Source organism: Apteryx rowi, unplaced genomic scaffold (genome assembly GCF_003343035.1).
Source record: "Apteryx rowi isolate R43461 unplaced genomic scaffold, aptRow1 scaffold_25, whole genome shotgun sequence".
Taxonomy (NCBI): domain Eukaryota; kingdom Metazoa; phylum Chordata; class Aves; order Apterygiformes; family Apterygidae; genus Apteryx; species Apteryx rowi.
In genome coordinates, this window is record NW_020448863.1 from 3,372,844 (window position 1) to 3,396,211 (window position 23,368).

Here is a 23,368-nt window from a genome sequence, read left to right on the forward strand (position 1 = left end):
TTCTATCCGCCACACTTAACCTAACATGATTCTTCAGATATTTTGACACCTACAGATGCAAAGCACTCTGTGTCATTATTCAGTGCAGCAGATTTTAAAGGCTGCAGGAACCCTTATGGCCCGGTGTGACCTCCTGAGTAACTCCAGCTGTAGGATTACATCRAGTGATACCTGAATCTAGCACAGTAGCTGGGGCTTAAACTGCAGCACGTTATCACTACAGTGCTACGCTTGCTGTGCTACAGCACGGTTACTGCTGCTGGATACAAAAGATTCTGTGTGACGGAGCATTTGTCATATCCCCTATAATGAAGTCCAGTAACTAATTGCTCCTTTTGCATCCAGAAGTCCGTATCTTGTTTCCTCCATCCCCTGAGATACAAATGTGGAACAGAACTTCTGACTATGCCTGTCAAACTATGCAATACCAAAACACATCGCTATAAAACATTGGCTTTTAGGAAGTTTGTTACCTAGGTCTGCCTTGCAGACAAAACAACATAAAAAATATATAACCTCACCAAATCTCATGAACAGTCAAAACACAAATGATAGTATAACGCACATGCTGATTGGAATCAGGATGCTGAGAAACGCTAGTCATTATCCTAAATGAAAAGCTCATTACAGAAGCAATATAGATAGATGTTTATGGAGAAAATATTTTAATTTCTATTTCTAGACATATCTCCTTGTACTGTTAATTGAGTGACTGAACTTCTCTAATTTTATGCTTTAGGTYCCTTAAAGCACTGCTCTGGCTGTGCAAATGGATATAAATTACATCAGTGTTTAGAGACAGTGAAAATCAGGATCTCTTGGGTGTAGATTCAGCTGTGTAGGATATTACCTCATCTGCTGGGTCAATAATGAGAACCCACTTTTCTATTATGTTTATTGTGCAGTCATTTCAGTATCTTTTCATTTATGAAGCTTGTTGTTTTAGCTTCTTCRTTGTAAATTTCCCTACTTACTGCTTATCCACAGCCATAACAGTCTGTAATTGCATTTTTGTCATTATAGTGTATGTGTCTATATTTGTGTATGCTATATTCATAAATGAACATAAAATTACATCATTTAGCACTTAGAAGTAACTGACAATATTATATCTACCAATGAAATCTCTACTGAAAAGTCCCCATGCTATGGCTTGATATTTCTCCATGTATACACATGCTTCTGGTTAGGAACTACGTTTTTAATCTGGCTAGGGTGTAAGCTTTCGCATTAGAGATTTATCCTTCATGTTAACCAAATCTCTAGGCCTTAGCCAGAGCCTAAACCCAATCTCCCCCCCCCCCCCTTTTGGAATATTTGCTGTACAGAGCTGCAGAAGGAAAGAGAGAAAGGGCAAGTGCCAGCTGCCTGAGATCTTGCATCCCGTTACAAGACACTCTTGGGGAGTGTAACTTTTCACCTTTTACTGACTCAATGTATAAAACTCGGTGCAGCTATTCCATGGGTCRCTCTGTGGGAAGAGACAGAGGTACCTGTGGATAAGTTACCATATCGTGATGGTGAATGTGACTGCATGTGTCATATTAGTGAGAGGTCTCTGTGATGTGAGGCAGCAGCCCAGGAAGAAATGGCATTTCATGGGGTTTCTGTGGGCACAAGACTGTGGTAGGAGTCACACTGCAGCTTCTTTCTCTTTAGCACCCTGTGTGCTTGTCTGGCAAGTGCATTTGGGATAAAAGTCCTAAAGCAGGAGAGAATGACTAGCTTGTCTGTTAATGGAGCCATACTGGGGGAATGTGATATAAGGCGGGGGACACATACATATGTCTCATTTATAATATCTGAGGCTGAGGAAATATTTCAGGTGAACCCCTGGATGACAGAGTATAGCTTGGTACCCTGAAGCATGTGGGTTCTGTTGTGGTATTAAATCTCTGGGTATGCAGTTCTTAAGTCTGTATAGAATCCTGCTATGTATCAATTACTGCAAGTTCAATAGAGTTATAGCATTTCTTTGATGTTGGGAATTTGGATGTCTGAATTTTAAATAGGAGTGGGAGAAGTGATTTAAACAGAGTATTGTAGCCTGTGACCCATATCTTTGCCAAACTAGATGTGAAAGACTTACCCACTATGAATTCTAACGTAGAAGCATTGCTGATTTATCTTTAGCATAATGTTTTAAAACAACCTCCTCTTCACTTCACTACAGTATTTGGAGTGTGGTATCTGTCAGTCAGTAGTATTTACAAGCTTTATCTCCTCTTCAGGCTTCATGAAACCTTGGTGAAAATTTTCTCTGCTGAAATAGAATCTGTGCAATTGAAGTTTCAAACAAAAAGGGCATTAATTCATTAACATCCACAAACCTTTTAGGTGAATCCCAGTTTAATTGGTAAAAGATTATGAAATTCATAGACTTACCTTTTCTGTCATCAAAGCTTGCAGGTCTTTCACACTCAGGAAGGACCGTTACCTTGCCTAGACTTTTTACCATCAAGAGATCTTTTACCTACAAGAGGACTCTGATTAAGTAAACTTCTTACATTATGTGCATTCAGGTTATCTCTAGCACTGAACAAAGGTGACAGCCTAGCTGATTTTATTTCATACCAAACAAGTGTTGTTAATCCAGTAGACAAGTATAGTTGACAACAGAGGTAAAGTTTGATGATATCAGCAATGTTTTTGACAAGAGGTAGCGTAAGAACACTTCCCTTCACGTCCTCTTTTGCTTTCTGCCTCCTTCCCCCAAAGCCATTTCTTCTTTGCTAAGACAGCTTCTTGGAAAGTATTCTCCTCAGCGTGATAGCAGGATGCAGGCTGGAGATGTGGCTTCCAACTCTAGCTCATGAACTGGCTTATGACCATTGCCACTATCCTTCATGTATGATCACAGGATTTTAGGGTCATTGTGTGTGGCCCCTGTGCCCAGCTGCTCTTCCATATTGGCCTGTTATGCTTTGGCAAATAAGCCACCTTCTGCAGGTGGGTGCATGCAAAGCAGTCCTGGTACAGTTGAACCCAACCATAGCTTCTGTCTATCTGCTTTACAAATATATCAGAGAGATGAGCCTTATGTGGGTATTCTCCAGATATTAGGCCAACTTGTCTGTACTGGTAGTAGAAACAATTAAGGTAAATGTTCCAAATGTGCCATGCCTCAGTAAGGCAAAAGAACTGAATAAAAAGGATGAGGAAATGTAGGCTGTAGCCATCCCAGAAACACACAGTCATATTTGTTCCCAGCAAAAAAGGAGTACAAATATGTGTTGAGGGGCGTGAAAATGTAATTAGGAATAGAAAAGGGATGCTATAAAAAGAATCTGTTTTTATTTAAGCTACTTGTTTTCTGTGTATTTGAAAGTCATTACACCCTTTTTTACTGGAAAAAAGGCAAATTTTTATTGTTTACTTGATTGTTAGAGGAGAATGGTCTGGTAGTCTTTTGTTTCCAGGTACCATGAATGGCAGGAGACCAGCACAAAATGTGAAGATCTAAATGGTCCATTTGTGCTCTTATTTTGTGCAGAATCTTTTCTAGTGATGGTGAAAATACAAAAACAGAAAGAAACCTAATTTGACTTTCTAATCACAGGCCATGTTTCTAGAGATTATATCCCTAAGGGAAGAAGAAAATTTTTTTTTTTCATTTTAAATCTGACATTTTTTAGCTGGATGCAATTGAGAGACATGAGTGGAGAGCAACACCACTTGAATAACTCTTTTTAATTGACTGTCTGTGAGAGCTCTAAAAATAAGCTAACAGATACTGCAGGGAGATGAAACTAGAGGACACAGTTACATGTTTTATCAAAAGCCAGCAACCAGGCTGTCTTGTGTTTTTTTTTCTTTTTTTCCCCCATAAGACTCCTCATGTGAATAAAGAAAGGGAAAGGAGAAGTTAAAAGATGAAATTTGGGGAGTATCAAAATCGGACAAGTCAATTTGAAGGGTAGATGGTCATGGCAGACCTCATATGGATTTCTCCCTTTGTACAAGGGTGAAAACTAAAGCAAGTACAGTGAATAAAACAGAGTGGATTGGAGTGGTTTTCTTTTCCAGAGAAAGAAGCCTGGCAGGGATATGTGTTTAAACACGCTACATGGAACCTATGGACATCTGTCATGTTTGGATGTTAGTGTTATATGCTACCATGTGCTGAGAGTGGGTTCAGCATGAGGCTAACTAAAGACCTGTCCCTATTAGGCACCTCAGTGCTCTCAACTGATAAGCTCTAAATCCTGTGCTGTCTTCCCACTGCCCTCTTCTCTGTTACAAGGCTCAAATGTTTACTGTTAGGAAACTCTTCTCCCTAGCCTAGCATTTGAAAGGGCCTGAAGCAGCCCCCAAAAAACAAGTGAAGGAAAAGCCCTCCACACCTTGCAAAGCTTGCTGGTCTGCAGTGTTTAGAACTCAGGGAGTAACCCAGTACATCCTTGTTGTGTTAATAATTTCCTGATGAATAAGTCACCTTGATGTTCATTAGATTACCCTGGAATTACTTTCATTTCTTTTTTTCCATATAAGACTAGTGAAAAACTAGAGTTAGTTTTAATCTAAAAGAAAGTTGAAAAACTATTCATCAGGTCTGACAATACTTTAAAAGAAAAAAATATGATGTCATATTAGCTGCTCTGATTTCCAGCATCTTTGTTATGTTTTGTTCAGCTGACAGGAGAGAGCTGCAATTTATTAAAACTTCTGACATTGTCCTTTCTGAATTGCAACCTCTAACAGGGGAGAGCATATCATATTTTTTGAACCTCTTCACTCAGTGGACCTCCAGAGATGGAGGTCTTCTAGCCAAGGGGCCTGGAGAGTGGAACATGCTAACATGAGCAAGATAGGCTGGGAGTCGGCCATCAGGAATATAGTGGTAGTATTTGCTTAGAGCGATGGGTTAGTCAAGGTGTGAAAAAACCCCGAGTGCAGGAGCACGGAGGCACGAGTCCTTCCTAGTGCAATTCCCGAAGTGAGGCCGGAGCTGACCAGGGTGCTGACCCGCGCTGCGCCCTGCGCGCCTGCGCCACCGCGTCTGCCCGCGCTGCACCCCGCGCACCCATGCTGTCGCATCCGCCCACGCTGTGCCCTGTGTGGTGCACCGAGCGTAAGGTACGTGAACAACAGCCTCCCTTCATGTGAAATTCATTTTGTTCTGTGGTGCCATTTATGAGGCATGCAGTTGCCTCAGTATGCAGGATCTAACTGGACTTCCAGCTTTTAGATCCTGATGTGCACATGGCACTGCTGATACTTCTGTCTTGGGTTGGATTCAGTTCCTGAAGTCTGGCCCTATGCTTTGTGGCGCTCTCAGCAGCGCACCAAGCTACCTGCATGAAGTTCTATGTTGGCTTGTAGCAAATGATGTTTTCTGTTTGTTGGAGGAACCTACACAATTATATAAGGAAATGACACTGTCCCTTATCTTCTACCTATATTAGTAAATATTTCATTATTGATATAGAAATTGTCATTGTTCATTGAAATCAGTTTATAAAACTTTCATACAGGATGTAACAAGTTGATGAATTACTCTTGTGACTCACTGTGTAAAATGCTATTCATTTTGAGGGCTTTAGTTTTCATTACTGGAAAAATTAAATAGCCTATGGAAACTTCATTGATTCTATAATTAAAAGACGACAGCTTTAGATTAAATGTTTGTGTCCTGTAAATGAGTGTTCTTTGAAAATTTTTTTTTTGCTGATTTTTATAACAGCTTTTCCCTCCTTCTTCCCTCCCCCCCAACTTATAAACTTCTGTTTTCATAACCTTTAAACCTTAGACTGCATGACATTGTGGTTTCCTCCAATTACTTCTGTGTTTGCTAAATATACTTTATTTATTTACTTTTAATTTGCTAGTCACTCRTTATATGTAAATCCCACTGGGTTGCTAACCATCTTTATTATTTTTCAGTAAGATCTTTTAATCTTGGCTGTACCTTTCTACATAAAGAAAGTCTGAAAGAAAGGTAGCACTTTAAATGAAAACCTATACCCTTGCTCTACAAATTTTATTATTTTCTTTTCTTTTCTAAATTGCATCCAAGCATCCTATCTGCTTTTAATTCTTATGGGTCAACTTTTCTTGTGTTGTTAGTTACAACAGTAGGTAACTTGCATACCATCTTGGTATGTAGATGAGGGACAGGCTAAAGATGTAAGATACAGCTTGATGCAGGCTCCTGACCTGGCTGAATACAATGTTTTTTTTGGTAGTAGATACATTAATGATTCTTCAAACTATTTCTCATTTCTTAGTTTGGCTTATGTATTTGGTTTGATGGTATGCTGTGGCATGAAGGAAGAGTATTGCTCACCCCTCTGGCTTCATGCCATCCTTTTGTTCAATTCAATAATGCATTTAAATGAACCCATTATTTCTGTAGGATGCTCTTACATATTGGATTTTTTTGTTTCCTGACAGCCTAATATTGTGAGGCTTCTACCAATCACTACCCATAAACTATTCTAAACGCCTTGAAACACAGGAGCCCATAAGATGTTTCCTAGCTAACCCCTCCTTGTTGTGGTTCACTCTGCTATTTGTACCCATTTACCTGACTGGAACCAGGGAGAATTGTTTGCTTTTTACTGAAATAAAGATTTGAAAATGTATCTGCATCGGTTTTGTAAAATTTGGAATTTTCCAGAAGTTGGCCTAAAATACTCAGACAGTTTCTCTCTAGCTATAAGATAAATTAAGCTTGCTTAAGAGGCTTAATTTTTCTCATTGAGGCAGAAGAGGAAAAAAAAAACCCTGCAAGAATCATTAAAAAAAGTCAACAATGCTTTCATGCTACTAGAAACTAAGTTCAGTGTTTAAACTTCACTCAACCTCTAATTACAAATTTCCTGGGGAGATCAATCCTTGCTAGTTGTTTTTGATGTCTTTTTAACTAGTGATTCTCAATAGATGTCATTGATTCATCTGAACTATTTAGGGCTAAAGCAAAGGTAAGATACATATTTTCTGATTAGAGATTTTTTTCCTTGTAGAAACTAATTGTTTGATGTACTAGCTGAATGGAAGCATATTGTCTTGAAGACTTCCCAAAAAATAAAAGCTAAAAGCTTTAGACTTCGGTGCCTATCATACAATAACTAAATCTCTATTTTGGTGCCTGTGTAAGTTTGATTGATTTCCTTTGTTGCAGCTTCTTATTCATATCAATGGGATCGGGGGCCCTCAGGAGTTCAGAGAGTCATTCCTTTGTTTCAGTGTTATCATATTTTTTACGAAGTAGAATTGGAAGCCCTTTATACTTTTATGAGCTGAAACTAACCTTATTTATTGCATATACTGTGTGCTGCTACTAAGATTTAGAGAACTTAGTGTTTCTATAACTGGATGAGTGTTTTAGTTAATCAACCACATGTGTGCAGATGGGTCTCCTGACACCTTCTGCAGACTCTTCCTGCTTGCTGTCATCGCTTCTCCCCCCACACTCCATGCAGGCTATTATTGCATTTCACAATTATTTATGTTCTGCTCATGCTATTGTAGAAACATTCATCCTATATCAATTATACAGGGGTAGGATTGATCTTAAAATGCTTAGGAACTGTGTTTTTGATTGTGGATTGGTCCCGAAGGTAACCTTGCGTTTGTATGAAACTGTGTTATGAGATTCTTTGTTACTCTGGGAAAATAAGTAAACAGTACCTCTTACTGATCAGTAGTTGGTTTTACAAAATTTCCAAATATTTTTCTATCTTTGCTGATTGTGTGTTGTCCCACGCTCTCACAAGAGATTAATTCAGCATGAGAGTACATTTTCTACTTATTCTCACACCAAGTATAAGCAAGCAGATAACCTGCAATTTTGTTTTGTTTTTAACTTATTACAGTTGTTCCATCCGTAAACCACTGAGGGAGAAGGTACAGTTAAAGTTGGGGGGAATTGTCACTGGGCAATAATATAATTTGTTTTCTGTCTACATTTCTCTCATTGAATGTAATATTTATTTACTTTAACAAACCTTTCATCCCTGAAAGTTAAAAACTGCCAACATACAGTAACCTCCTTGTCTAGGAAATTGTATGTTGCAAGGCAGGTGATTAATTGAAAAAAATTCTGCTGCATTTTTTTCAGGCCTACAAAATAACTCATTTAAACTCATACAAAATAGTAACTACTCTGTTGTTTAATAGACATGCATGGAATTAAAAAAGTAGTTTTTCCCCCTGAAGTCATGATGTTGTGTGCTTCACCGTTGTTTCCATGAAATGTTTAGCCAAAACCCCAAAATGTTTAAATGCACTTTTTTTGACTTGAACTAAGGCATTGAATCAGCATAACTCCTGTCATAGAAAGTTTGATATACTCAGCCTTTTCTCTTCTGCTGAGACTTCAAGCAGATTAAGAAAGGAACAGGGAAAATGTGGAGGAGGGACCAACCTTTCAAAAACAAAGGCCTCTAAGTCCAAACGATAAGTGGTTGCTGATAAGTTATCAGGGTAGTGCAATATTTAATAACCACTGGAATATCTGGTGTGCTTGAATGAGTTTCTGACTTTATAACTCTGAATCAGTTGAATTTGAAGTAAAAGGGTGTTGTGTACATACCCTCTGAGGAGCCAGCAAAGCAGAACTAGCTTGGGAATCCCATGCAATGAATGGTGTTTTCCTTTAAGCTCAGCATGGGACCTCGTGTTGTCAGATGGTCAGGTAAATGAGAAGATTTGCCAGGTGTTTCTGTGGCTGCAGGCAGAGTTTACTGATTCAACCCACGAGTGGAAATTTATCCTTGTTATCACATAGGATAAAAATCAAGTGAGTTATGCAAGCTTCTGAGCAGGTGTTTAGGGAAGCCAATGCAGACAATTATTCATAAATTCCAGCCAAGGTCTTTTTCAAGAAATTTGTACATTAGTTTTTCTTTTATACAGTTTACTTGGGACTGTGAGCTGTGTTTCTCCGTGGAACATCTAAATGCAGCTATAGGGAAGGAAGCTTAATTCCTTCTCAAGGCCTCCCAGGTGGGGAGCTGTTGGAAGCTGTAACACCTTTCAGTGTAACACAGACCCCAGCAGGTTGAGTCCCTTTTTCTTACTAGTCATGAACAAAATATTTCCTCTTTCTCAATTTTTAATCCAAAGTTTGGGGTCCAGGACTTTGTGCATTGCAGGAGACTTATGAGGTCATAAAATTTGGATCCAGAAATCTTCCAGCATTTTGGAACTTCCCACCTATTAATGTCTCCTTGTCTTAGAAGACAAGTAAAATAGAAGCACTTGCTGTATATTTCCAGAGCATTCTTTTTTTATACTTCTTAAGATATAAGTTCATTAGTTTGTTTTCTGAAAGAAACTGTTGCAATCTCCAAATGTGAATTTTTTCAAAATTTCAACACTTCCATCCTGACTGTATGAAAGCTGATACCATTGAATTAAATGTCATGGTAGCAACTTCAAATTTTCCTTAAATTCACTGCAAGTGACTAGAGACTTCATGCTGGCTGGAGAGCTGTTAGAGGGCATGCCATTTTAAAATTCCTACCTCAAGTCCAGCTTGAACTGAAAATGACTGCCTGCTAGCTACTGGTGCTCCCTAATTTTTGAGAATCTGTAAGTATGTTGCAAAGTGGTCTGCCTCTTGTATGTGGTTTCTCTATAGTTATTATTCCATGTATCCTTTTGGATAAGAGTTTTTTTTCTGCAGCAGCAGAGCAATAGATTCAGTCTCTTAAGTGGTCTCTTCCAGTCTTGTGTCCCCAAATTTATACTTTATGAGGTACTAATCTTATGGAAAACAATGCTGTCTAAAGGGTAGCAATATTTGCAAAGAGCACAAGGTTTAAAGGAACTTGACTGTTTAGTTGCACTTCAATCCTAGATAAAGACACTGCTGTCATGACTGAGATGTGCTTGCATGGCAAGGTGGAGAAGCTTGCCCCCACCTGGACCATTTCTCTTTTATGCAAGCAGTGGGCTTCACATCTCAAGATCTGCCAGCTGGCAGTACCTCACCAGAGCACTTGAAACTATATTGAAAAAGCAAACAAACAAAAAAACCCCCGTAGCTGGATGTTCCTTGTAAGATCTCTCTCAGGTCTCCTAGAGGGATTTCATATTCAGTCATCTTTGTGGCTTATTGTTAGTTGCAATAATCTCCATTTAATCAAATATTGGGGTTCAGTAGTAACTGAGCCCAGATTTTGGAAAAACATACTTAGTATATTTATTAATATTCATGATCGGCGTACACAAAAAGGTCAGTGTGTTACATACCTGGGATCCATTTGGCAGCAACTTCGTTTCAGTCCGTTGAACAGAATGAATTAAAATATGCTTATGCCTATCCCTCTTGTCGATTACAGTATTACCTTACAGACATATTCTTGGTCCATAGAGAGATTTGTGTGATGTTTTGCAAGTCTCAGTGAAACATATAGAGTGATTCTGACAGTTGTTTCACATGCAAAATTTAGTTTTCAACAGTTTGACTAGTATGCTTTTGTAATAGACCTTTGCATGAACACAAAACAATTTAGGAATTACATGGCATTCAGTAAATCTGCCAGTAAAGTTTCAGTGTGGTTTATTAATATATTACAACATATGCATCTTCCAGCCCACAACATTTGGTCAAAATTTATGATATAGAAAAGGTTGTCTTCCTTTCCAGCACTCATACACAGACGTTTTCATTCTAACCCACAGCTCTTCTGTTTCTATACAAAAAAATGAGTTTTAAATTATTGCTGAAATATTACATGCATTTCAAACTTTGTGTAGGTGTTTCAATCAGTAACTACAACTAGAAAGGCCAGGCTGAAAAGAGGGGTGTAACAGAAAATTTCTGGTGTTATGAGTTACTGTGTATGAGACCTTCTGGACAACAGTGCATCCAATTTTAAAGAAAATCATGAGAAAAAAAGCGCCTATCTTTTATTTTCCAAAATGGTCAGTTTTCATTAAGAAATGCAGTACCTAAGGTTTTTTTTGTTTTGTTTTGTTTTGTTTTTTGTGAAAACAATTATTTTCCAGAGAAAATAACGCTTATTTCTAAAGAATGGAAAGAAGAATGTCAGTTGTCTCCTGGAGTGGCATAGTCTGGGAGACGAGCTGAAAGGTCCTCTCTTTTAGCAGGAGCAGCTCCTTCTAATCTCTGTTATATTGGTTATCTTGCGCTCTTTGGTTTCCCTTCCCCTGGGCAGGCCCGGTAGCCTGGACACAGCGGGACCCTGGCAGCTGGCGGGCAGGAGCGAAGGAAACCCAGAGCCCCTCAGCGTGAACTAACCTACTCCCCACCTTCCCCTATAGAGAATACGCTGTCCCCGGCTGACTGACATTGAGTTTTTTTGGAGTCGGTTGCCTTCAAGCTGTCATTTCTCCCTGCTTGACAGCTCTGTAGGAAGAACAAAAGGCCCAACAGACCAAAGATGATTTGTAAACACTAAAAAAGGGAACAAGGAGCTTTTGCCACCTGCCTTGTGTCTGAGAGTGTGAAAACGAGAGCCCTGTTACCTGTGGCTGATGCAAGGAGAGAATTGTCATTTAAAGTGTCAGCTGCTTCCTTACACAAAGACGCAGAAAAACAACATTAAGGGATGAATTTGGTTTCTGGTTAACTCTTGGGATTTCACTGGATGCTGAGGAAAATAGCGTGACTGTGAGGGTACATGAGGATTTCCATGAGGATACAAAAACACCACATTTTTTGCAAATTCAGAAATGCTTATTTAAAAAGCCATTTTACTGTAAGTTATTCTCCCAGTGTTTTCAGTGTTTTTGACATCTTCAGCATTAAATCAGAGGCTGAACACTGCATTTTTTCTTGTTTTCCCAGTAAGGATGTGTTTGCTGATTAAAGTCTTTGGCAGTGAGCGGGCAAAAATTAATGCATTAACAACCTAACAATGAAATCAAAGTGAATTAGAATAGCATTATCTAAAATAAATTATATTTTGTTAGTACTGTGTAATGTTCTTTAAACTGATGACAATGATTTATTTCTGCTTAGATGAATGATGAAACTAATCAGTGAATTGCTGGATAGATGCTTTGTTAAATTAATCCCATATTCAATTGGGAGTCTTTAATCTATTGCTTTGTGTACTCACTTGTCATTGAATTCATAGGAGGATGTGGAGATCCTTCTCTCATTTACATAAATATGAACTAGAACATCTTCATTGATTATCTGTGGAGTTTCATAGTTTTGAACCAGGGAAAATAAGGCAAAAATGGGGCCTTTCTATCTTAGGTTTGTTTGAAAAGATAACTTTTTAAAAAAGATCTTATGAAATCTTTTTTTTTTTTTAACTTACTTCTAAAGGGAATTCATACAGCTTATTCCCAATACGCAAGGTTTTTTTTAGTTAACAGTATTAGCAAATTCTGTTTTAATGACTGCTTAAAAATGGGTGTGGGTTGGTCACTTATTTTTACATTTTTTCTATTAAGCTAGATAAACCGATGCTGTACTGTTTTTTCTAGTCCACCCACAAGACTCTGGCTGTTCAATAAAATTTTATTAATGAGGAGAATAACAAATGTGCTAACAAAATGACAGTGAAAATAACTGCACAGCTTCAGGAAGCTAATATTAATAGAAATACTTTTATTACAGCTTTAGATTCCAAAGCAAGCATTTGTCAGGCCACTTTCCAGTTCTAAGGAGAAAAGTAACTGAACTTTTTGTGATCATTTAACATAAATGACTGTTGGGTCCCCACTATATGATGTTAACTAAGAACTCAAAATTTGCTTAGCAAAGAGTTACACTCTGGAAGATAAAGAGGGAAAGTGTTAGAAGATTTTTATAAGTCCTGTGAAACATATTTTGTCAGTAATGTGAACCTACAAGAAAACTTGGTTTTACTATATAGCATTCTCTCTAAACAGCACCATCATTTAAAAAAAAAATCACAGTTTTGATTGAAAACAGTCTCCTCCTGAAATTTCAAGTAATGCCCAAAATTATTTTACAAAAAGGTAAAAACTGTTTAAATTTTCAAGCAAGCTGTGTTATTGTTCTAACCCTTCAACCCCAATATAGCGTTCAAAAAATCCAAACAGATCATCAAACAGTAAAGATGGCAAAAGATCACTTGACAGAAGTTAAAAACCCAAATCATTAATGAGTGGTGTCCATCTTCAATGTTTCCCATCTTTAGAAAGAAGATGGCAACCTCCAGCTTTGGACAGTTAATTTAATATTAAGTTCAACCTGAGATGCACAGACTGACGTGCATAATTCTCTGTTGCTACTCGCCAGGCACTCTGCTTATCCCCAGGGATGTACAGAGCTCCTGGTAGCAGAAATGGTGAAAGGGAGGGGTGGCTGGAAAGCTGCACGGAGACATACCATCTCCCTGACGTGCCAGTGGTATGAGTAGCAAGGGGGTACAGGGAAACGTGCCAAAAGCACAGTAGCGGTGTGGAAAGAGAGCGATGAGCCAGGTAGTCCTACTGCCTGTTAGGGCTGGAGCTTCCTTCTGGTTAGTTATGTTGCAATTTTGTTTAAGCTGCCTGCACCTCATATTATGGGTAGCCTAAAGGAAGGAATGAGCTGAATGCTTATGGGAAGTTGCAGAGGAAATGGGTAAAGCCCGCAGCATTTTAGCCTTGTGCTAAAACTCTCAGAGTGAGTCTGAGTGCCGTTGTCCATGCTCTCCATCCCATGAGCATCCTTCAGCTGTGGAGGGGAGGGAAGGATGCCACCCGCACCAGCGTCCGGCAGTGGTCGGGTCTGCTGCTGCTAAGTAGGTTACAGGATGGTGATGTCCTGACGGTTTCAAAGCCCAGTAGCCTGTTTCTCGGAAGGCGGAAAATACCCTTGCCTTTTGCAGAGAGACAAAGGAACCATGTGTTTCATACTTGCTTATGGGCAACACTTGAGTTTGGGACTTGTGTAATTTGTGTATGACTGGATGGTTTGATTGCACAAACAGGCTCAAAGCAGTGTTCCTGGAAGGCCCTGGCAGACTGAGCAATAATACTGATCTGTAATTTAAGCGTTTGAAGGAAAGTCATGTGTAAGATAACAAATACAGGTTTCTCTAGGGCGTCTTAAGTAATTACTCTTCATTAAGCTAAAAGCAGCTGAAATACCTCCAAACAGCAGGGACACGTAATCCTTAGGCCTTTACAACCCCCCCCCCTCCCCCCCCCCCGCCCCAATTACATCCTGGAGTGAGAGGTTTTGCATGATGTCTATACCAAGCTTGTTGTAAGTATGATACGCCTTCTGGAAGCTGCATCAGTTGAACACTTTAAGCTAAACAAGACCCTGTAAACTCTGTCCAGTGTCTGTGCAGTGTCCAGAATTTTCAGTACTTTGCGCAGGGTGGCTAAAGCGTGGGTTTTTGTGGGCATGGTGGGTTTGCAGGGGGAACTGTGTTCAGCCTGGCTTTCCTCCCTACCGCCTTGGTGGGAGTGGATTTCTTTGTAGGTTAGGCAGAGAGACAACCACAGCTGTGTTTTTTTTTTTTTTTTTTCCCCTCTTTTTCCCCTTTTGACCTTCCTTTGGTTCCCCCAAATCACCCTATCAGCCCTGATCTTGTCCTTATGTTTCTTGGGCTCCTTTTGGGCAGGAGTTTCAAAGCTTCATGTGCTTTTGGAAATAAAAGTGTTTGTATGCAAATGAAAACTAATATTGTCACCTTTAAGCACAACAGGAGATAGCTCTCCCCTGAAGGACAGCAGTTCATTTCAAGTAATGTCTAATGTTGTCTGCAGCCTACAGAATTTTTAATCATTTAGTAACTCCTAAATGTTTATTTTAGGGGGCTAAAGCCATTCAACATGTACCAAAGCCACGGGAGTTGCATGACAGAACATCCACATTCTTAAGTATAAGAGTTAATGGCTGCTGCCTTTGTCTGTGATTTGTCACAGTCTTGTTGTCACATAACTAGCTGTCTTGGAAGGGGCTCTGAGATACCTTGAATAAGAAAGGCACAGTTATTTATAAAATTTATTTCTCTTCTGCTTTTCCTCCCATTTTTTTTCCCTTAGTGAGCCTGTGGGCTCTCATTTGGTCAGGGTCACCTCTGAAATGAGATGTCCTTTGAATTTCAAGATACAGTCCTAGTTCAATAAATGTGTAAATTAAAAAATGTTCTTGAGAAGGCAGATGTAGAACAAGGGTGCAGTTGCATACTCAGTATTGCTCCACTGTGCTATCATTAGGTTCCTAGCAGTAGCTGGGCCTCAGGAAACTAAAACTGATTTTTCTACCTTAGCATATGTTAGTCCAGGATTAAGATATGCAAAATGGATTAATTCATTTCTGGGTTGTGGCTTTATACCAGCTAAATAGACCCCAGTTAGCTGAGGAAAGAAATAAAAATAAAACCCAGCTAAGTGTAAGGAAGAAAAGAAATCTGACAATATGACAAAGAAGTCCTAACAAATACGGAGTTCATGCTGTAACACTGAGTCTGTTTTCTGGACTATGTACACTGTTGTAATGTCTGGTGAATATATTATGTAATGTTAGATGTTGCTCTGTACATGTCTTGCAATATTTAAGTGAGAATAAGTGTTGCCACCTTTCTAACTTGTCCTCCAGGAGAGAATAATTGCTTTGTGATGCTGCAGCCTGTCACTGTGGCATTTGCGTTCTCGTAGGCTGACGCAATAACTTCTGTCTCTACTGCAAAGTCAGGTCTTGGCAGGTTTGATAAATAAAAAAATCCCTGCACAAATTTTGCATGAGGAGAATATTAACCTTGGTATTGTAGACACATTCTGTTCTCATAACAGTATCACGCTACTTTGAATTCCCATGCCTTTTCACTTTTTTTTTTTTTTTTTATTAACATGCTGGGCTACACTGATGTATGGGACTACTGTGTGCTGTTTAAAGGACTGTCCCAACCTTTCTATAGGTGAACAACTCAGGGGCTGACAGGAAAATGTCCCACATGTAGTTTTGAGATCCTCTGGAATGAAGAAGACTATAAAAATCTAATATATTACTGTATTGATGCAGTATTGACCTCCAATGGCATGGCAATTTGACCTTGCACCTTGGTGCCCTGCTAAACTGCTACAAAGGCTCCTGTACAATTAAAATGATCCTATTTTAATTTATGCTATGTCTGGACAGCTGCTATCAAGCTCTGAATGTCTTTGCCTAAGGCTTCAGAGTGACCAGTCCCAGCAACAGAACCGTAAAGAGAGCCAGGGTGACTCCTGACTCCCGGTAACCTGCTGTGATCATATCGTTCCTTGTGTCTGCCTGCCTGCCTTCCTTCCCTGGAGTTGTCTTCTGTATATGAGCTCAAGAAGGTGACTTTCATGGGTTTTTTTCTTCCAGTCTTTTTTATATTTTTCCCATGTGTCCTTGCAACTTCAGTAAAAGGTACATTCTTACTGCGTGTCTTGGTCAGTATGTGCATCAGGACATTATAAATATGCAGTTTTGCTTCTACAGAAATATCGTTATCTTTACGTTACCTATTTGTTGCATTCTGGTTTGGGGAGCGGGGATAAGAATGGTCCTATTTCTGCATATCTGCTAATTTCTATACTTTTTTTCTTAGCTTCTAATTCTCCCTTTTCTTCCCTCATGTTGATAGCCTTGCCAGCCCCCTAGGTTCTCCAGGAGCAGTTGTTACAAAGATCATATGCGTTCTCCTCGATTAAAACCGCCCTTGTTTTCTGTTGCTAGGCTACACCCTTGCAGCTGCCATTGAAGATGTGCTCCGTGGTGGGGAACGGTGGGATTCTGAAAAAGAGTGGCTGTGGCAAACAAATAGATCAAGCAGATTTTGTCATGCGGTAAGACAGAAACCTCAATGACACACTGTCCCTTCCCCCTGCTAAGTCTCTCACTTTTCATAGCTATTCAGTTGTGATTAATCAATTATAATTTGCCTTGCTTTTTTTTTTTCTGGCCTTTGCAGGATGCTTTACACAAGTGATTTGGGACAGGTTTGACTGGCTTCTGCAAATGTGTGCATTGTGGGGAAATCTGCCGATGGATGCATTAAGGTTGTGCCAGAGTGTACAAACAATGTCAGGGAAAGGGAATTGAAAGCTACTTTTCTTTTTAATTACGCAGTATTAGACAGGGTCTCATCCTGTGATGTACTCTGTCCTCTAGAACTCTAAATACCATCATCTGACACCCATTAAGCTCAGGATGAGGAAGTACTGATTTATAGGCCGAGACTTAAGAAGTAAGTTGGAACAAGTTAAAATGTTTCCATGTTTTTCCTCCCTCAAGATAATTTCTGACTGACTGAAGAAAGGCCAAACCTTTTTCCTTAATACTGTTTTCTTTGAATTCCTCACATTCCCTTTCATCCTTGCCGTTCTGAAATTATTAGAATCTGTCAAGCAGGATGTTGAACCAGATAGTGCTTTCTTGACTGAATTTGGCACTTTCTAGATCTAGAAATTAATTCCTTTTTGTTCAACATGAACAAGAACAACATAGTGGGGGAGAAGATTGGAGGAATGATCCCCAAAAGATGAGATATGGAGTTTCTTAGGGATTTGAAATAGATGCATAATTCTAACCACTTTAGAAAGTCCCCTTATTAGATTTTGATTGCTTATTGTAAAACCATACAAATTTACTCAAAACCAAACAGCTTTACCATGATTTCTGGTTTACATCTTGAAGACCAAAATGTCCTCAGTCTTAAAGCAAAGAAATATGGCAAACTGAAGACAATGGAAACATATACTTAAAACATGCACTGAAGAGAAGATGTAAGCACAGGAGGAGGGACTCAGTGAGCTGATTGCCTTTACTGTGAAACTCCTTAGGTGTTCCGGAGACCAAGTATAAGAAACTCCAGGATATATCATGGTAATGTTATCTAGATGCAGTGGAAAATTGAAATACTGTAGGAGCAATCAGTTACAAAAACAATAGAAACTTTTTTTTTAAAGCAGCTCTTGTAGCTTGTTCAGAAAAATCATTTTCCTCTCCAGGGAGGGTAAGCCAGCCATCGTCTGTACAGAACTTACTTTGAATTGGAAAGAAGCAATAGGGAAAATCCTGCAAAATCTCAATAGCTGTCTGCAGGCTGTATTGTATTAATCATATGCAGTCGTATTTATGAAAAATGTTTCAGTTCTTTTGAGTAGAAGCTATTATACCACTGGGAGAAAATATTTTTACAGCATGTGGAAGATAGGATTTAGTAGATCTTTTCTAAATCTGATTTCTATAATCTGAGAGCTGAGAGTGAAAAAGCACACTAATGACTTGCGTAACGTCTTTCATTTGCTCTTAAGAAATGTGTGTGGTATCTTTAAAGTATTTCTGCACTGTAAAATACCATGCCAGCTTTTGCCATTGCTCTTTTCTTCCATTCACATTGTTTCTGATTTCACTTAAGTGTATTTCCATAAGCCCTGTCATAAGATTGCAGCTATCTTCTCTGATATATTGTAATCACTAAGGTTAATTAATGAGTTTAAACTCATCCTGTTTTGAACATCATCTCCAAACACAGTTGTACCAACATATAGAATAAAAGAGCAGCAATTTTCAGCCTCTAAGGCATAGCACACTACATATGCAATGCAAAAGGTGCTTGGCCACATGGTCTATATGTTTAGTTAGTGTGGTTATAATAGGCTGTTCTCCTGACACCAGGTCCTTTTTTAGATTTGTAATTCTCAGTTTTAAGTAAAATTTTTGATTTGCCCTTCCTGCAAATACTTAAAGAGCAAAATGCTGGGTACTAAACCCAAAGAGGTGTTTTTGTCCGTATTTTGACAGAAGAGTGGGAAACAGAGGAATCCCATTTTCTTAGCATTAGATTGTGAAGAAATATTTCTATACCTTATAGTTCTTCTCTTTCCCCAGTGGCCAGATCTCCCGCAGAGAGGGTTCTTTTCCACTGTAAAAAAGTGGGGGGGGAGGGGAAGGGGAGGTCTCTGACCTGTTGGCTATTGAGTTTGTTCCAAAACTGGAAGCAGCCTGTCCTTATGTTTGAATTGTCTGGCAGCAGGTCTTGGTAGCTCACTATCCTAATGAGGCTAGCCTGGTTTGAAGAAGCCAAGCTGTTATCTTTTAGTTGTGCTGTGCCATGCTATGTAGTCATACCAGCCCAGGCAAAGCTGGGCTGTTAAATACAGTGCTGCTTTGGGGGGTATCCAGAGAAACATTGCTTCCATTTGCCATATGTAGTTATTGCCGTGACACTGGCACAGCTGCCACAAAGGAATAAAAATGAATGTTGGAAAAAGGACATTAAAAATTCAGGTTAGTCCCTTTTACTTCCAGACAAGGCAGATTAAACTGTGTGTTTACTGTACATGCATAATATATTCTAAAATAGGTAACTGCATAACAATCTACCAAATGAACATGCGATTGCCCAGCCAAATTGCCTGTTTTCTCTGTGGGACATGGACTTCTCCCTGGACCAAACCCAGAAGAGCTGTTGCTGCCCTGTGAAGTTTCCTTTCAGTTCACTCTTGCAGTTGTTGCTACCTGTTGAGCTGAAAGGTCTCAGATGTTTAAAAAAAAAAAAAAAAAAAAAAAAAAAGGTGCACATGGACTGCTGTGTTCATTAATTTTCTCCTCCACTAAAGTTTGGGACTGAGCAAGGAGATACATAAGACTGATATGTTTCACTCTTCCCATTCCATTCATGTAAAAAATGCTGGCTTTAAATGTTGTTCTGGTACTTCCTTCTTTCTCACACATTCACATGCTTGCTCCTCAGTACCAGCAGCCAGAGTAAGACAATTAAAAATATATGTTCCTTAGAATGACTCTTTTGCTTGTTGGTGTTTTTCTCATTTGCATAGCAGTGAGCACTCGGCTGACCAGGTTAAGAAAATTATCTGAAAAGCCAAGAGGTTCCTTGACCAGCTGGTTTCCCTGCTGGATACTTTGGGCATTTCTTAATATTTCATGCAGAACAAGCTGGGAATGAAATTTACTGATGGAAATGAATTAGATCAGTTTAAATAATGCATCTGGGACTAGTCTGTGAAAGAAATTTCATTATTCAGATGTTCAGATTGTGAAAACTGGTGAGATCTCAGTCCTTCACATTGCTTTTAAGTAGGCGTCAATTGAAAATGGCTTCTTAAAAGCTTGCCCTGTAAGTTTGTGTTTATTCAAATTGGAGACCATAAAATCGTATACTGGTGGAGGTCATCTATTCCATCTCTCTGCTCTGAGGCAAGATCACCTATATATATATATCTTGCTTCACAAATATTTGTTTGACTTGCCATTGAAAACTGCTGCTGAGAGAAATTTGACAACCTTTCCAAATAGTATTAATCTGATTAATTTGTATCCTACCCAGCACAGATGTGGGGAACAACTAACCATTGTTTTTTTTGTTTGTTTGTTTTTTTTTTTTTAGTTTTAATGAAAACCTTTCTCACTTTTTTTAGATTTTTATCATTCTTTCTGAGAATTAAACTTTCCATATGCTTCTAGTCTTTCTTCAGTGACTGTATTTTCTGAAACCTCTTATTTTGATTCCTGTTGTCTGACTTCGTTTTAAGTTATCTAGCTTCTTTTAAATTGTGGTAGGCCAAACTAGAAGCTGTTCGCCAACTGAGATCTCAATGCTTTCATGCACACCTTAACAAATATAGTCATGAAAAGGAGAAAGCTTTTATTCTTCTTAGTGAACATGGGTGAGTTCGTCTGTGTTCCATATACAAAGCACTTTGCTGTCCTTCTCTTGGTGTTTTCTTAGCACTTGGATGTGAATTTAAGAATATGGTTTTGATAGCTGGTATTTGACTGTATGCAAACCCATGCAAATGTTTTTTTCTTAGGGAATTGGGATGTTTTGCATTAATAAAAATTGCAAGGAGTATATTATGTGCACAGTAGTACCCTCTCCAGGCACTGCCATTGCACAAAACCATAGTTTGGGGAGGTGCAGTCCGAACTTTAAAAAGCTCATTTGCTGCACTCTGCTGTCCCAAGTGTGTGGAACCGTTCACTCAATGAGTTAGGGAAAATACTGTCAAAGACAGCAACTGCTAGGCAAGTAATGGCTTTCCGTATCAGGAGACTGATTTTCACAGCACAGCAGAAGCGTATGGCAGCCAACGCAAGAGCAGGAGCCCTGGAGACCGCATTGAAACTGAACTGGAGCTCACTTTCCCACTCCTTACTAGTGTAGTTAATGGGCCTCGTGCCATCTGAATAGGATATAGAAAAGAAATAGGATGAGCAAGTCGTTGTTGCTGGACTCGAGGGTTTCATTACTGACCCTGGAAGACGTGCGCTGAAATGTTGATTTAGTGAGCCGGCCAGCCTCTGAACGCTGGCTGCCCAGAGGAGGAGCACTAAAGAGAGTTTAGTGGAGAAGCTGGGGCGAAAAATGAGGTGGATTTGCACAGGAGTGAGACCTGCAGCAGAGAAACCTGTGTCGCCCTGGTAACAGGAGGAGAAGTACTGAATACCAAATAACCACGCTCTGCACCGCTGCCTGCCCTTGTTGAATACTGGGGCCTTGTAGTCAGTGGGTTGGGTGTAGTTGTCTGCATAGCTTCAAGCAAGCAGGGGCTGTTTGGCTCCCTGCTTGGCTTGCGCCTTTTGCTGAGCACGTGCTCTCCATGGGAGCAGAAAAAGCCAGGCGCTTGCACCTGCGTGTGCCCCTCGTCTGTCCTTGTGTCATGCTCTGATTCTCCAGGCTGCCTTTTTTTAAGTGTGCTGCAGAAAAACAGTGAAATCATTGCATGCAAAGCTGGTTGGATAATACAAGATTTTTTTTTTTTGATTTGATGTTTATACTTAAAAATTGGAGGTTATGGTTGAGCTGAAAAAATATTTTTGGCAAAAAATCTCAAACAAATCTTTTTCATGGAAAAATTATGAACATTTACTTTTCTCTGAAAATCTTGGTTTCATTTTTGCTCTTTGAGCATTAAAAATATTTTTCATATCTTTGATTTAAAAAGTTGGTCAGATTTGAAATGAAAACAATTGTTTTGACACTCATTTTTGGTGTAATTTCTATAGAAAGGGTAGATTTCTCCTGACCTTAATTGCTGTGGCTGTGCATGGGATTGGATACTGTTCGAATGTATTTTGTACATTATCTACCACTCCTTGCTCCTTCTCCTACATATTTGCTTTGGAGCATTTAGGCTTGTTCATTTTATAGAAGTTTCCCTCTACTTCTGTTTTCCTGGCTCTTGTCTCTCTACTTTCCAAAGTAGATCTGCTTAGTCTCTTTGTCTTTTTAATGTTATCACCTTGCCCACCAGAACAAGACTGTGAGAGGAGCTGAAATACAGATATTTAAAGAGCCACTTAAAATTTTTCTCTATCTGTGTTTCTTGATAAATTGTGGTGCACTGAAGATACCCCGCGATGTAATATTAAATATTCCAGTAGCCCATTGCTTGCAAGAAAATACATAATGCTTATAATACTACAGGGTGATAGCCTACTGGAGCCTGATACTAGTTTACAAGATGAAACAGACTGAAAAACAAAACTTTAAAGGAATTTGAGAGAAGTTGTTGCTTTTTATAGTAATGCCCTCTTACTTCCACAGCTTGTCAGCCTAACAGCCTGGCAGAAATGCCAGGTCTGTGGTTTCCTTTTTGCTTCATAGTTAGGTAGGATCATCTCTACAAAACGGTTTATTCATGTATTTCTTCACAATCTGGWAAAAAAAAAAAAAAAAAGTCCAATTGTGCTTATAGAGGGACCATCTGTGGCTTGGTCGAGTATTTATATAGTACTGTTTACATTCTCAGTCAGCTTGCTTGGCTTTTTATGAAAACTGCAAATTTAGACTTAAAAAAGCCTGAGGTTGAAGCCTGTCAATCCTGAATGTCATTTAAAATCTTAAATGTCTTTCTGTCTGCAGGTGCAACCTTCCTCCTCTATCCAGTGAATACAGTAAGGATGTTGGATCCAAAACCCAGCTGGTGACTGCAAATCCCAGTATAATTCAGAAAAGGTAGAGAATGTGTTGTTTTTTCTCTGAACAGGGAAAACAAAAAAGAAAATGTTTTCTCTGTATTGTAGATATTAGTGCATCATGTTCTGTTTTTTACAATGAACAATGTTCTGATCCTGGAAAAGATGAAATAAGTAGTAGGTTGCAGTTAGGTGAAATAAATGGAGACTAAAACTCCGATTGATCCTTTCACTGTAAGCAGAGAAACTAATGAAGCCTGGCTTTTTAAAAGTTTTTCTTCTACCATTCTCTCGCTGGTGCTTCCAGCTCCCTCCCTGTGTCTGTATGGCTAGGCGTGCACCAGAACGTGCTTTGGCTAGTTGTGAGCTAGGCGTATGCTGATGGGTGGCCCAAACTTCTCTGCTGGCTGGACAGCTGGCTGCTGGTCCCACAGTGATTTAAGGTACTCTGTTATAATCCCCTTTCCTTTACTACAGATGCTGATAATTTCTGTGAAACTCTTGTTTTCTTGATACTGTGTTTGATATTGGCTTACAGGTTCAAAAGTTATTAGGAGAGGACTGATT

General features: G+C 39.2%; 1 protein-coding gene across 1 annotated transcript in view; it reads left to right on the forward strand.

Annotated features, from left to right (window-relative positions):
* ST8SIA1 (ST8 alpha-N-acetyl-neuraminide alpha-2,8-sialyltransferase 1) overlaps positions 1–23,368 on the forward strand; it is a 119,557-nt gene that overhangs the window by 48,758 nt on the left and 47,431 nt on the right. The window contains exons 3-4 of the mRNA XM_026066927.1: positions 16,595–16,704; positions 22,749–22,841. Of these exons, the coding sequence (XP_025922712.1) occupies positions 16,595–16,704; positions 22,749–22,841 (203 nt within the window). The remainder of the gene's footprint in view (positions 1–16,594; positions 16,705–22,748; positions 22,842–23,368) is intronic.